The sequence below is a fragment of the Haliotis rufescens genome, unplaced genomic scaffold (assembly GCF_023055435.1).
Source record: "Haliotis rufescens isolate VD_foot unplaced genomic scaffold, xgHalRufe1.0.p SCAF_2, whole genome shotgun sequence".
NCBI classification, from domain to species: Eukaryota; Metazoa; Mollusca; class Gastropoda; order Lepetellida; family Haliotidae; genus Haliotis; species Haliotis rufescens.
The window spans coordinates 22,625,195-22,641,548 of NW_025963890.1; the positions used below are offsets into that span (position 1 = coordinate 22,625,195).

Below are 16,354 nucleotides of genomic sequence, written 5' to 3' on the forward strand. Positions count from 1 at the left end.
GTCCTTGTGGATAGCTGTTCACAATGTCCAGCACTGGATTTTCCCGTCCAGCCTGGGATATTTACGAACACCATCACATCACTTAGTGCTATCATACACCTGTAACAATGCTGAGTGCAGCATTAAACAAACAAACAAGCTTATGACAAGCATGAGGTACTGGAGACCTGTGAATCACATTCGTCCCAGATGTCTTGAACTGGTTGTTTAAAACAAATATATATACAAAAGATCCCACCTGCATCACACTTCTTAAACATTTTGGTGACATCTAATAATTCATGATGGCCCAAAATATGTATGACAAGACAGTTAAAAGTTCATGTATTCTTCTATTTCAATGATACTGAGGTCAGCTTTGAAAACAATACATACACTATGTTTTAAACACATCAAATCACAAGATATCACATTTTTTGTCAACAGTTATAACATGGACTGAGATATATTGTGTACTGTAATATGTGGAATGACAGAGATGTGCTTAACAATGGTAATGGTAATGGCAAATCTTTCAATTTATGACCACAAACACAAACTAACAAAACAGAAACCAAATCACATGTACTTTTAAAACAGAAAAACGATGCAACCCCAGAGCCAAATTGTCTAAATAGTAAAATCTCTCATGCAAGATTTAAATGACCTTTCCTCAAGTATAAACATACCCACCCCCAGAAACTTGGAGACACAGAAAGAATTGTCTAAATAGCAAAATCTCCTCTCATGCAAGATTTAAATGACCTTTCCTCAAGTATAAACATACCCACCCCCAGAAACTTAGAGACACAGAAAGAATTGTCTAAATAGCAAAATCTCCTCTCATGCAAGATTTAAATGACCTTTCCCCAAGTATAAACATACCTGCCCCCAGAAACTTAAAGACACAGAAAGAATTGTCTAAATAGCAAAATCTCCTCTCATGCAAGATTTAAATGACCTTTCCCCAAGTATAAACATACCTGCCCCCAGAAACTTAAAGACACAGAAAGAATTGTCTAAATAGTAAAATCTCCTCTCATGCAAGATTTAAATTACCTTCCCCAAGTATAAACATACCCGCCCCCAGAAACTTAAAGACACAGAGAGAATCTTCACATATGAACATAGCGTATCTGTGCAGTGCCCGGTATCACCTGCTCTAAGCCTAGGTCTATAAATTGTACGAAAAACCATTTCCCGACATCAGACTCATAAACTTCAAGTTTGGTGCAAAAAACATAATTCCATAACCCAGTAGTGCGCTGAGAAAATAGCAGCAATTGGGGAGGTAAATACTTCAAGAAATTGTGGAAACAAAAGTTACGATGCCTCTTGATTATCTTTGCCTGCCTTACATTACACACGATCAAGTAGGAACAGCCCTGCAGGTCAAACAGGTCCTCCTCCAAATATGTTTTCCTGTTAGTGTCAAAAACTCACGATTTGTTGCTTATTCAATAAGCTTTGCCTGTAATGTAATTTCCACACACAGACATCTCGCCTGATCAGCCAATGAAACCATAAATAATTGGATTGTGCCCGAAAAAGACTACATCAGCATCCTCAACAGACAATGTGTTTCACCTCTTGGAACATGTCTTGTCCAGCTGCCTGTTTAGAAAAAGAAATATCTCGATAATACTTTCATATCCAAAAAATGACCCCCAAGATGTTTCATTATTCAGCATTCCTCACAACAAAGACAGATGAGTCACTGATCTGTCACCCGTTGTACCTCGGTGAGAAGGACATCAAGAATAATACAGACATCTTACTTTCTATTCCCCCTATCTTCATATTCTCATTATTCACCTGAGCTATGCAATACAATAATGTACCAGTGGGACTATTAGTTGTAAAAGAAGATCTCAAAGGCTGCTATTCGATTTGAGTGTGAATATGCAACTTGAACACACAAAAATTGTGCAAGATTATGCAGTCTAGTCATATTATGTACATATTAAAAACATAATGCAATATTATGAAAACAAAAAAGTAGTAAAATAATATAAGCTTTCTAAAAGTGGACGGACAGTCTTGATGGTGAGGAAACCAAGTGTAAACAATAAAATAAAACATTTTGTTGGCACATCCTTAGAGGAATATACAAGAATAACATTTTGTTCCCCTTTGATCAATACTAGTTTAACAACACAACACTTGCTGGACTATCACAATGACAAGCATAGAGATACAGGCATACTGGCTACCTCTATATCATGGTAAAATATGATATAAGCTTCAAATATTTTTAAATATTTTACATATTATTTAACCATTTATCTATTATTTAACCACCATAATTAAATTCATGTTTATCAATGTCAATCAAAACTAAAATATATTTAACATAACAAATATTTGTTGTGTTATTATACTGTACTGTAGTATTGATTGACAATGATAAATATGAATCCATAAATTAATATGCATGAAATATTGTCAGATATTTTAAGTTTATGAGAATATATTGCCATCTCCTCCCCTGCACATGGCGACAAGTGTTCCGTGACATAGGCGGCTACTCTGGACTACCATTTGAGAGAGTCCTGCAATCCCTGGCGTTGTGGGGGACAACAGACTATTTCACGGAGGACGGGATGCCCCAAGTGCTTGTACCGTGTCGGCAGTCCATGTAACAGGCCGCAGAATTCCCGTCAAAACAGATTTGTAATCATTTTCATTGCCAAAAGATCAGAATGGCAAAAAACTTCTGGTTCTAAGAATATAATAGAAAAATAATATCTAGAATGAGTCACAGGTTAAAAATACTCTTTTGCTAAAAAATAATATTTTGTTAGTGTTCTGGCAGGGACTAAGGAAGTAAATATCTATATTGACTTATTTTCCAAACTTCATTCAGTGGGATGTGAGGCATGATGAAATGTTTCATAGGCTTAGATTTTGATGAATATGTATACAAAAATACATACAGTAAGTATCTTTGATATTCATGATCATAACTTGGTTTACTTCAAAACTGAAATCACTTTGAACTTTTGAACTTTTAAATTTTCGTCTTAGGCCTTTCTGTCTATATAAATGTTGAGATGAAGATGAACAGTCCTGGTAACATTGGTCTTCAATTGTCCTGAAGCTGATGGTCAACAGCCTTGGTGACATTGATCTTCAATTGTTCTGAAGGTGAAGGTCAACGCCTTGGTGACATTGATCTTCAATTGTTCTGAAGGTGAAGGTCAACAGCCTTGGTAACATTGGTCTTTAATTGTCCTGAAGCTGATGGTCAACGCCTTGGTGACATCACTTTGGACACTGAATAAATGGCCTCTTAATCTGTTCACTGAAGATCACGCTAACTCTGTCACACTGAAACCTATTTCAGTCTGCCACTCAGGACAGCTATCTTCCTTAACAATTTCGTGAAAGATTTCAAGATTGATGCTAATTTGAAACATGAAAGGATGTTCAATCGGAATGTGAAGTCTAACAGTTCTCCGTTGGAAATCCCTTTCGTCAGTGACTACTTGCTATTCATTACCTAGTATCCTCTAGCTTCAAAAACCTATTTGATATGAAGAACTCTGACCATGTCCTGTATTTCTGGGCTCAAAGTCACTGCTGGATGTCAGGCCCATGCATATTCTGATACAATATCACTCCCATACATCTATACAGCACGCATCTTCAACGAGAGATCAGAGGCAGGTATTATGTTACGTAAGTCCATGTCATCAGGGTTGTAGACAGAAGGCCATCAGCCATTAATAACACTGCCATTCCCCTACTTGCAATGGACACTCGTACATTGCCGTCACTCAAATGTTGCTTTCACCCACGTCACCTATGTCACTTCACTGTGGTGACACCCGGAATGGATTACAACATGATGGGTATGGGTAATCTATGGCTACAGTATCACATCCCACAAGTGAATGACGGGAGGAACACTGGAAGCTACCATGGAGGATCTAGGTCAGGGATTTTGATTAATCATGTATTACTGTCATATTCCATACACAGATTAGAATCTGCGATCTCTCTCCTTTAGTTGTAGTCTGATGGATGTCGGCGTGTCGGAGAAGGCGCTGCTGCTGCTGTTGATGGTGTAGTCGGCACCTCGCCGGGAGCTCTTCTCTTCTCGACTAGATTTATCTCCGTATCTGCCAAACACAGACAGTATTGTCTCATTAGGAACTGGGCATTCATGATAGGGGACAATCATGACATATATGACAAAAAGGATAATTATTCTACAATTTGAATAATGATACTTGGTGAATTTCATCTCAAGTATATCTGGTAACTTGTAGTTAAAAGAGAGTAAACAAGTTTACCTCTGCCTGGAAGAGTATTTAACTTATAACATGGTGTGTCACTTTGATGTGGGAGGAAAGCCTGAAGTGATGCAGGTCTTTGACAACACCTGTGATTGATAATGTAAGCCTCATTGTAGGATTGAGAAGCACTAGGACAAGCGATAGCTGACTACTCTTTCCCACCTGGCTACCCTACCAGGCTACTCCACCTGGCTACCCTACCAGGCTACTCCACCTGGCTACACTACCAGACTACTCCACCTGGCTACCCTACCAGACTACTCCACCTGGCTACCCTACCAGGCTACTCCACCTGGCTACCCTACCAGGCTACTCCACCTGGCTACTCCACCTGGCTACCCTACCAGGCTACTCCACCTGGCTACACTACCAGGCTACTCCACCTGGCTACACTACCAGGCTACTACACCTGGCTACACTACCAGGCTACTCCACCAGGTTACACCACCTGGCTACCCTACCAGGCTACTCCACCTGGCTACACTACCAGGCTACCCTACCAGACTACTCCACCAGGTTACACTACCAGGCTACTACACCTGGCTACACTACCAGGCTACTAGACCTGGCTACACTACCAGGCTACTCCACCAGGTTACACCACCTGGCTACACTACCAGGCTACTCCACCTGGCTACACTACCAGGCTACTACACCTGGCTACACTACCAGGCTACTCCACCTGGCTACACTACCAGGCTACTCCACCAGGTTACACCACCTGGCTACCCTACCAGGCTACTCCACCTGGCTACACTACCAGGCTACCCTACCAGGCTACTCCACCTGGCTACCCTACCAGACTACTCCACCTGGCTACACTACCAGGCTACTCCACCTGGCTACACTACCAGGCTACTACACCTGGCTTCACTACCAGGCTACCCTACCAGGCTACTCCACCTGGCTACCCTACCAGACTACTCCACCTGGCTACCCTACCAGGCTACTCCACCTGGCTACCCTACCAGACTACTCCACCTGGCTACCCTACCAGACTACTCCACCTGGCTACCCTACCAGGCTACTCCACCTGGCTACCCTACCAGACTACTCCACCTGGCTACCCTACCAGGCTACTCCACCTGGCTACCCTACCAGGCTACTCCACCTGGCTACCCTACCAGACTATTCCACCTGGCTACCCTACCAGGCTACTCCATCTGGCTACCCTACCAGGCTACTCCACCTGGCTACCCTACCAGACTACTCCACCTGGCTACCCTACCAGGCTACCCTACCAGACTACTCCACCTGGCTACCCTACCAGGCTACTCCACCTGGCTACCCTACCAGGCTACTCCACCTGGCTACCCTACCAGGCTACTCCACCAGGCTACTCCACCTGGCTACCCTACCAGGCTACTCCACCAGGTTACACCACATGGCTACCCTACCAGGCTACTCCACCAGGTTACCCTACCAGGCTACTCCACCTGGCTACCCTACCAGGCTACTCCACCTGGCTACCCTACCAGACTACTCCACCAGGTTACACCACATGGCTACCCTACCAGGCTACTCCACCAGGTTACACCACATGGCTACCCTACCAGGCTACTCCACCAGGTTACCCTACCAGGCTACTCCACCTGGCTACCCTACCAGGCTACTCCACCTGGCTACCCTACCTGGCTACCCTACCAGGCTACTCCACCAGGTTACACCACCTGGTTACCCTACCAGACTACTCCACCAGGCTACTCCACCTGGCTACCCTACCTGGCTACCCTACCAGACTACTCCACCAGGTTACACCACCTGGTTACCCTACCAGACTACTCCACCAGGCTACTCCACCTGGCTACCCTACCTGGCTACCCTACCAGACTACTCCACCAGGCTACTCCACCTGGCTACCCTACCTGGCTACCCTACCAGACTACTCCACCAGGCTACTCCACCTGGCTACCCTACCTGGCTACCCTACCAGACTACTCCACCAGGTTACACCACCTGGTTACCCTACCAGACTACTCCACCAGGCTACTCCACCTGGTTACCCTACCAGGCTACTCCACCTGGCTACCCTACCAGGCTACCCTACCAGGCTACCCTACCAGGCTACTCCACCTGGCTACCCTACCAGGCTACCCTACCAGGCTACTACACCTGGCTACCCTACCAGGCTACCCTACCAGACTACTCCACCTGGCTACCTACCAGGCTACTCCACCTGGCTACCCTACCAGACTACTCCACCAGGCTACTCCACCTGGCTACCCTACCAGGCTACTCCACCTGGCTACCCTACCAGACTACTCCACCTGGCTACCTACCAGGCTACCCTACCAGGCTACTCCACCTGGCTACCCTACCAGGCTACCCTACCAGACTACTCCACCTGGCTACCTACCAGGCTACTCCACCTGGCTACCCTACCAGGCTACCCTACCAGGCTACTCCACCTGGCTACCCTACCAGGCTACCCTACCAGGCTACTACACCTGGTTTCCCTACCAGGCTACTCCACCTGGCTACCCTACCAGGCTACTCCACCAGGTTACACCACCTGGCTACCCTACCTGACTACTCCACCAGGTTACACCACCTGGCTACCCTACCAGACTACTCCACCAGGGTACACCACCTGGCTACACTACCAGACTACTCCACCAGGCTACTCCACCTGGCTACCCTACCAGGCTACTCCACCAGGTTACACCACCTGGCTACCCTACCAGGCTACTCCACCAGGTTACACCACCTGGCTACCCTACCAGGCTACTCCACCAGGTTACACCACCTGGCTACCCTACCAGGCTACTCCACCAGGTTACAAAACCTGGCTACTCCACCTGGCTACTCCACCAGGTTACACCACCTGGCTACCCTACCAGGCTTCTCCACCAGGGTACACCACCTGGCTACCCTACCAGACTACTCCATCAGGGTACACCACCTGGCTACCCTACCAGGCTACTCCACCAGGTTACACCACCTGGCTACCCTACCAGGCTACTCCACCAGGTTACACCACCTGGCTACCCTACCAGGCTACTCCACCAGGTTACACCACCTGGCTACCCTACCAGGCTACTCCACCAGGTTACACCACCATGCTACCCTACCAGGCTACTCCACCAGGTTACACCACCTGGCTACCCTACCAGGCTACTCCACCAGGTTACACCACCTGGCTACCCGACCAGGCTACTCCACCAGGTTACACCACCATGCTACCCTACCAGGCTACTCCACCAGGTTACACCACCTGGCTACCCGACCAGGCTACTCCACCAGGTTACACCACCATGCTACCCTACCAGGCTACTCCACCAGGTTACACCACCTGGCTACCCTACCAGGCTACTCCACCAGGTTACACCACCTGGCTACCCGACCAGGCTACTCCACCAGGTTACACCACCAGGCTACCCTACCAGGCTACTCCACCTGGCTACCCTACCAGGCTACTCCACCTGACTACACTACCAGGCTACTCCACCAGGTTACACCACCAGGCTACCCTACCAGGCTACTCCACCTGGCTACCTCACCAGGCTACTCCACCTGGCTACCCTATCAGGCTACTCCACCAGGTTACACCACCTCATTACCCTACCAGGCTACTCCACCTCACTACCCTACCAGGCTACTCCACCAGGTTACACCACCTGGCTACCCTACCAGGCTACTCCACCTGGCTACCCTACCAGGCTACTCCACCAGGTTACACCACCTGGCTACCCTACCAGGCTACTCCACCAGGTTACACCACCTGGCTACCCTACCAGGCTACTCCACCTGGCTACCCTACCAGGCTACTCCACCAGGTTACACCACCTGGCTACACCACCTGGCTACCCCACCAGGTTACACCACCTGGCTACCCTACCAGGCTACTCCACCTGGCTACCTCACCAGGCTACTCCACCTCACTACTCCACCTGGCTACCCCACCAGGTTACACCACCTGGCTACCCTACCAGGCTACTCCACCTCACTACCTCACCAGGCTACTCCACCCACCCAGGATCATCAAGTTCCCTTCATCCTTTTTCACAGTATTATTAATTTCCAGGATTCCAAATAAATTCTCAGAATTATTTTGCTTGTCTAGCTACCTTTGGCTGTAGTACCTGGTGTCATCTAGGGGGTTCCTCCCATTGGGTTCTGACACTGCTCTGTCATTGTTCTGGCGCTCCCGGTGTCGGTACATCCCAGGCTTGGGGACAATGCTGCTGCTAGGCTTGGCGCTGATGTAGCCGATGAGCTTGTAGTAGTCCAGGAATGTCCGCGCCAGGTTCCGGCCCAGCTTCATGTCTCAACACAGTCAAGGGCCACATACATACTGGTACTAAGCTCAAAGTTTTACTTTGATTGATTATATTAATTGATGTCGTCTGGGATATATTTTTTAAGTATTTAAATCTAATAGCTATTTTCATAATACTATGTTCAATGCTTCTATACCAATAAAACAATATGTGGATTGCTGTGCATTCTATTGCACTCTTACCTACCAACAGCTCACATACAAACCTTGTCGAAGCCGACTTTAAACATGGAACATAGCTCAGTGTTACATAGAGGAGATCACAATAGTGCCAAGATGTGGCGACACTGTAGTGATGTCACAGTCAAAGAATGTTGTGGAACAACAGAGTCACTCCTACCGTAAGATAATAAGTGACATCATACATTTGACTATTTCATAATTCTTGACTGCACTTTTTCATGTCAGTGCTAGACTGAGATAAAATATGTCTATTGAAAGCACCAACACATACAAATACTAAGTTGACACAGCACACCGGGGTATGCACATCTACTTATGCTCAAATTCAATAAAACACTATCTCAGGTACCTATGAAAAAACGTTTACAGAGATTTACAAATCTGGAAATTTCGATCAAACTTGCCATGGAAACTAATTACTAGATGAAGGAACAATTCAGAAGGAATAGGAATAGAGTCAGTGAGTTGGTTTAATGTACGTAACTTTCAACAGTATTTCAGTTTCATCATGGCCTGTTTGATTGACGGGATGCAGCTCCTGACGTTTACCCCCTAGGTGAAACCCAAGAGCATGGGTGTGGTCCCAACAAACCATGTATCATCAGGGCAAATCTGGGGTTCAAACCCATGGTCATGGAACTCAATCACTTGGGGCACCATAGACAACTGGGCCACCTGGGCCCCAACTTTCAACATGAGGACATCAACATAAACCACATATTGATAGGAAACATACTTCTTGCTTCCTTACAAGAAATTACTGTATGTAGCATATCGACATATTGTAATTATATTCTTATTTTGCATAATTTCATGTCCAAATAACTCATTTGTCAAGTCATCTGAAAATTCTGTCTCCTGTAGAAGTACCGAGCATAAATCTAAGATGGCCCAGTCAAAGACAAGAAGAAACAGACAGAATCTGATATTGTTTTGGGATGGGCCATTCCAAGTGTGGCAAAAGTCTCCTTCTTGGTATAATATCTAAAGATTAATGGCCAATTATATATTGGTAATTGTCCATTATGTTTTTGAATGCCCTATGATTGAGCTCCATTAAGACATAAAGACTGTTTTGCCATTATCTGTTCTGTGGAAGACGCTGTTCGGCTCAAACTGTTGTCATTAGTTGACAATAACAAGAATGTGTTTCTTTCATTCTGAAGAGAACTTTTCACATCTTGACATTTTAATACCTATATGAACCCTGTCTAAACTAAGTAACTTATTCTTACAAAGCTGCAAAATATAACCACTGAAGGGAATGGAATGTATTTCTATTAAACACGCCATCCCTGTCAGATGGCAATAAGACACTTAGAAAGGCACTCAAATGGTCAAAGAAAGGCGTCAGAGATTCACAGAGACTGTTTCACCATCATAGCAAACTTAGATAAACATACTGTCAAATGAACAGGGGTAGATTTAACAACAAACGTCTATGTAGCCAGCAGGGTTTGCTCCTTTTGACAGTTTCTGGCCCTTCTCCAAACTAGCTGGCCTATAACTAGCTGGCCTATAACTAAATGGCCCTGAAAAGTGAAAACTCCTCACCCCTAAAGCATTCTTTCCTGCACTCTGAGATCAAATCTTGGCTTCCATTTGGCTCATTACATGGCGATTTAGGAGCAAAAAAAGAAGTTACAAAATGGCGGCAGGTTGTCATTCTACTGAGATGATCAACTGAAAAAATGAATCATACATGGAGATAGGGTGAAATTTTGACTAGCCAGACGGGCCATCTACTTTACGTTTCAGCAAGTCCATTGTAATCTTAACTGGCCACGGGCCAATGGGCCAGCAGTAAAATCGACCCCTGTATTAATAATTGGAAGTGATTTCTCAGCCAGTCTTAGAAAGTGAAGGGTCCTGGGGTTTTTTTTGTTTGCTGCAAAAATCTTTGAGTCCAGGGGTCCCTTATTTAGTTGTGACAAGGACCCTTCCACTTTCAGGGCTAATTTTGAACACTTACACCCACTATATTCACAGCTGTGGTCTACATGAGCGTCACATGTAAGGCCTTTTGAAAGCAATCACTTTAGAATGGCACTAGTGACATTGCAGTGTGTGTATAATATGTCGGGCAGTATCTCTGATCCCCTCCAACCACTGAATGAGTGTGAGAACGTTGTCTTCACCTCAGTCTTCCAGCTACACCTGGCCGGTAAATAATCAAACCTGGGTCTGGCAAACCAGTCATTGATAGCATGAACAACAATCAATGCATTCAAGCCACTGTGACACTCAATCGGCCTGACCACTTGATCTTCATACAGTACTGGGGAGTTATTCTTCCACAGAACTCCCATGGAAGAAGATGCTGTTCTACAGTCGGCCCTTTTTAAAGGCATATCAAATGTCCAGACAAGGACTCTTCCTGAAGCACTCATTCTTCATTGATTATATCTACCAGTTGACAGTGGTTGATAAGAAGCTATACTCCCCACCCGTAGTTGTGAAGGATACAGCCCTCCTCTGTGTAGGGCATGGCCTGGCCGGTGGTGCTGGTCTGGTAGCTGAAGAAGGACACCTCCAGGGTGTAGCAGTGGGCGTTCTCGTCCATACAGCCCCCCAGGGTCCTGCAAACACAACAAGTTTACATGAACCAGGTTTAACACAAACTGGCTGAGAACTACATCACTGTGTCAGATGACCACATGGACCGGAGAATTTCCTGCAAAAACAGTGCAAATGAAGGGAAGTGCAATAATTAGAGACCCAGATATTGTTATACCTATATCATGAGGAAGGTGCAGCATGACAAACCTTATTCAAGCATATAAGATGAACAAAGAAAGTTGGGGACCATGAATTATTTCTGAAATGTGTGAAATATGAAATTGTGTGCTCAGTCTTCACTACAAAAATGTCTATACCTTAAAATATTCATGATCCCTGACATTTTTTGCCCAGTATAAGATACAAGGTATGTTGAGACTGAATCTAGTGAGTGAGTGAGTTTTGTTTTTATGCCACTTTTAGCAATATTCCAGCAATATCACGGCTGGGGACAACAGAAATGGGCTTCACACATTGTACCCATGTCGGGAATCGAACCCAGGTCCCCGGCGTGACGAGCAAACAATTTAACCACTAGGCTACGAATCTAAAGATCAATCCAAGCTGGAATGCTATCGTCCTACTTTCATCCAACACTGGAACGTGTAATTGTTGTTTATGAACCGGATGTCAATATCTCTACGGTATTTTGATTGGACTATGCATAGACTTGTTGTTCAGCCAAAATATAACTTCATAATTTCAGCCTAGTTCAGCAAGGGTGGAAACTGAACTTGTTTGTCTGAAAAAGGAAACTATTGTCCTATTCCAGGGATCATAAAAAGCCTTTGATAAGTCAACCAGTCCAGGGTCCACTTGCACAAAGCGATCTTAGCGCTACAATTATTGTAAATCCTTCAGATCGCGATCTTAGGCTTCGGCTACAACCGTCATCCACTTGCACAAAGCGATTGTAGGCTTAGATCATTGTAAGCAACAATCGAAACTTACAATTGGTCCGGACCAATCTTAAGTAGCTAAGATCGTTGTAGTCCCTGAATAAACTTGACAAAATGGCGTGCAAGGCTTGGTCAGTTTCACATAAATAATCGGCTTTACGTTCAAACCATGCCTCTTTATTTTGTTAAACTTTATAATTCGAATCGACACTTTAACAACATGAAGAATGCACCACATATTTTACATCAGAAATATCGTTAATTACCACAGTTAAACATGGAACTATCGAGTAGATAGCTAAAAGGAATATTCACATCCGACTCAATACTGAAAGAAATGTGAAACAACATACCTTTCCGCTAAACAAGGGAAGGATAAAAACCTTCCTGAGCCCCCCCCCCCCCCCCCCCCCCCCCCACCATATTTCTTTTGGGTCACATTCATGTCAGTTATTTTGTCTTTAGTTTATCATTAAATTAATCTACAAATAAATACAAGCTGAAGAGTAAATCATACATGTTTAAATCTAAAATCAAATGGGACGGTGACGAGCGGTTAAATATCGGGGTTTAAAAGAAAAAAATACAAGTATTCAAACAAGCAAATATACATGATGAAACATTTGAAGTTTTTGCTAAATTTCCGATAATAAGCCAAAATAAAATTCACACTTTTAAAATAAATAAGTAATAATAATACCCAGTGAATATATATAGACAATTGCTTTCTCGAAACATTATTCATTATTCTTATTTCCCGTCTATGCGTTTATGCGTCTTTCTGTGTTTTGAAATGGTAGTCATAACATCCTTTGTTGTAGCAACGAAACGAAAACATGAAGGATATATTTAGGATTTTACGAAAAGCTCCCCCAAATAGATGACGATCATGCATTTACGCGTTATGGTTGTAGGAAATATTATTATTATTATTTATTTTAATTTTCATAATAATTTTGTTACTAAATAATGTATTTATTCGTATTTCAATACTTTGAATAAAAACATGAGTAGGTATTTCTCTTGTTGAAATAGAAAACAATTCCTAAATCACAACAGTATTAATGCCGACAAGAATATATGCCTTCATTCTAGTAATCGTTTCCTTCAAATAATTGGGACCTTTCTTGAAACTGTGCAAAGTGCGATGGAGGGAGGTACGTGTTGCGTGTCGTTACCGCTTCCACTTATTGTATGCGCAGCAAACTATGCGCGTTTGCAGACAACTGTAGACAGGAGTCGAGTTTAAAATATTCATACCTCCACTGGTGAAGATTTCAATCTTAGCTAAGTTCGCGATCCGAACTCCAAGCCATTTTACAAGCTTGCTGAGTTCGGTTTGTGCAAGTGGAATAGGACAATTGTATGGTGATTGTAAAGTTGATTGTAGCCGCCTAAGATCGATTGTAACTAAGACTGTTCTGTGCAAGTGGGCCCTGGACTACAGGTAGGATGAATAGTGACCCTTCCTTGTGGACTGCCACTTTTAAACTATTTTGTAGCAGATCAATTTTGCGTGGAAATTGAGTTTCATGTTTGTCTTCCTACATGAGCACTCAGTGAGATGTTTAGATGAGCCCCTTAATTGAACCTGCAAGAAGTATTGTTATTCATAAAACATGTGTTACTGAAATGTTTGTCATTAAAGTTAACATGGAACTACAAGTCAGAACAGTTTCCACTGAAAGTTTTCATGAAATTATTGGTTGTTAGAGAGACCAAAAAGCTGGACCCATCAAATGCTATCATTACATGAACTTTTGAAACCTTGCTGTGTAATACCTTCAGTTCAAATGATGAACAACACAAAAACAAGGTCCAAAAGATAATACCGTATTCGACGTAATAAGTGCCCATGGCGAATTTTGTCATGCATATCTGTCGTACATAAACATTTCAGGCTGTCAGCATAAACCACAAACTTTATCTTTCAACTGTTTTTTTTCACCAAAATGATAATCTATTATTATCCCCCCTATTTCTAAATTTGAGAGTGCCCTGGGCACTTATTATGTCAAATATGGTAGTAGTAGTAGTAGTAGTAGTTGTAGTAGTAGTAGTAGTTGTAGTAGTAGTAGTAGTAGTAGTTAATCATCATGTGTCCTATGCGTTGTCCACATTCTGGCCAAAAACCAGCCTCATTCAACACCTGATTTCTACCAAAGGTAACATGGAGTTATCTCCCTTAGACTACCAGGTCAATTATCCTGCATTGATTCACGCTATAGCATTGCCTTAATGAAATATTTCAATTAAAACAGACAACAAAACACTTGAAAGTATACCCTTCAAAAGGCTTGGAAATGATCAAAGTTAAGTATTAAATAAATGTTTCAAAACTATCTTACCATATGCCATTTCACATTTTACAATCACAAAGTAAGTTGTTCTCAGATAGCTTCATCTTAATGCATCCCAAAATAACTACCATCGAACAGCACTCTATTTTTTTACTTCACTTCACACAATAAAGCGTCAACACCTCATCCGCTTGAAATTACATTTTCCCATATTGCACATACAGTATCAAATGAACTAAAAACTTGAAATATGATCTGTGAACTACAACCTATTGACATTCTGGAGAGTTTGGTAAATCAAACAGTGCCAACAATGCCATTATTTAAATGAAGCCTGCCAGCTGGGCTCAGCACTATGCGACATGGCAGCATCACAATCTACAATACTTCATGAATATTCAACATTACCAAACTGTCATTCTTGATGTTTTCCCAAATACTGGGGACAAAATGTCCATTAGAAAAGCAAATGATGAAATAACAACTCAGGAAAGTGATTTAGAACATTATCGTGAACTCACTTCCTATCATCGTTTTAATGGAAGATTAACACAGTAGTAATTTCAATATATTTGCTTCATAAACTTTCTCTTCAAAGTATAGAACAGGATACAGAACTAGATAATATAGACATTTTTCATTTTTGTTTTCAGAGATAATTTCTTGTAAATACTAATTTAAATTTCATTATATGGCTTTTCTCAGTAACATACAAGATGTGATCTCGTCAATGAAGTCCATTCAAATCGTAAATAAAGTAAATATCTGGCTCCAATTCTTGGTAATGTGAAAATGGAAAAAATCAATTAAGTGTGTAACCTTATACTTTTTCATATCTCATTCCATTTCCTACATGCAATGGACAAGGCAGGTGCTTATGTATCATATAATGGGTAGGTTTCTCAGGAGAGAAAGCCAACGGATAAAAACGGTACCCACTGGGATCATTCACAGATAAATATGAGGATAAATATGCAAATAAAATATATCAGGTAGATACAATGTACTACTTTCAGTGTTTACAAACATGGTGTTCCCCTTTTCTATCTTCCAAGGCATGCATAAATACAATATTTCTAATACAGATATTTACCATGCCAAAACACACTCTCGTTTTTACCTCCATTAAGCTATTTTCTGCAAGGAATAAAACATGGAATTTGTTTTTATATGAAACAATTCACTGAGAAAAATAACCAGCATGCATACTGATAGTTCAATATTATTTTGGCTGACACATGGTCTTCATTAAAGAACTTATCATCTCAATAACGTGTTGTGTAGTTTATATTACATGGTTTACAGATCTGCTGACCCTAAAATTCAAGAATGGGAAAGAAAACATAATTCCAGTTTAAATCCCTTTTGTCATTACCACCGAGGCTGATAAAAAATCACAATGTGTTTCCCTGGCTGAAACTATAAGCAGCTATGTTAAAATACTATTCCTAGCTTCACTGGTACTCCAAGCAGTGAGGCTTTGTTCTCATGTTAAAATCTATAAAAAAAAAAAAAATAGATAACTTAAATTATATTATTTTTGCATCCAACCGACACTAATTATTTCTTTGTCTAATTTTATACTTATTTTTATTTTGACTGTTGAAACAAGCTGTCAAGTTAATAAAGGCTGTATAGAAAACAAGAGGGCCTCCATGCCGGACATTGTAATGCTTGTGTGTGATACACAGGAGTTAAGTGTCTAGGAATTCATTTGTCCATGACTCACTACCAACTGCTGATATAGATTCAATGCATATATGAATAGAATAGAATGAATAGAAGCTCGACTCATGTGATTCTCCTCCACCAGCATGTTGCACGTATCAGAGCCACTTACACTGGCAGTCACGT

The 16,354-nt window shown here is 42.6% G+C and overlaps 1 protein-coding gene across 3 annotated transcripts in view; it reads right to left on the reverse strand.

Annotated features, from left to right (window-relative positions):
* Positions 1-312: 312 nt before the first annotated feature.
* The window catches only part of LOC124112013 (cytosolic carboxypeptidase 6-like), a 139,097-nt gene continuing 123,055 nt past the window's right edge, over positions 313-16,354 (reverse strand). Inside the window, exons 10-13 of one of the 3 annotated variants that reach the window (XR_007222177.1) lie at positions 11,209-11,321; positions 8,348-8,546; positions 1,060-4,103; positions 313-962 (exon numbers count right to left, since the gene is read on the reverse strand). Coding sequence is in view for 2 of the 3 variants with exons in the window: in XM_048399759.1 (XP_048255716.1) it covers positions 3,965-4,103; positions 8,348-8,546; positions 11,209-11,321 (451 nt within the window). In the remaining variant the exon portion in view is untranslated. Of the gene's footprint in view, positions 4,104-8,347; positions 8,547-11,208; positions 11,322-16,354 lie in introns of all 3 variants that reach the window. The other 2 variants (XM_048399760.1, XM_048399759.1) reach the window with 2 other exon arrangements.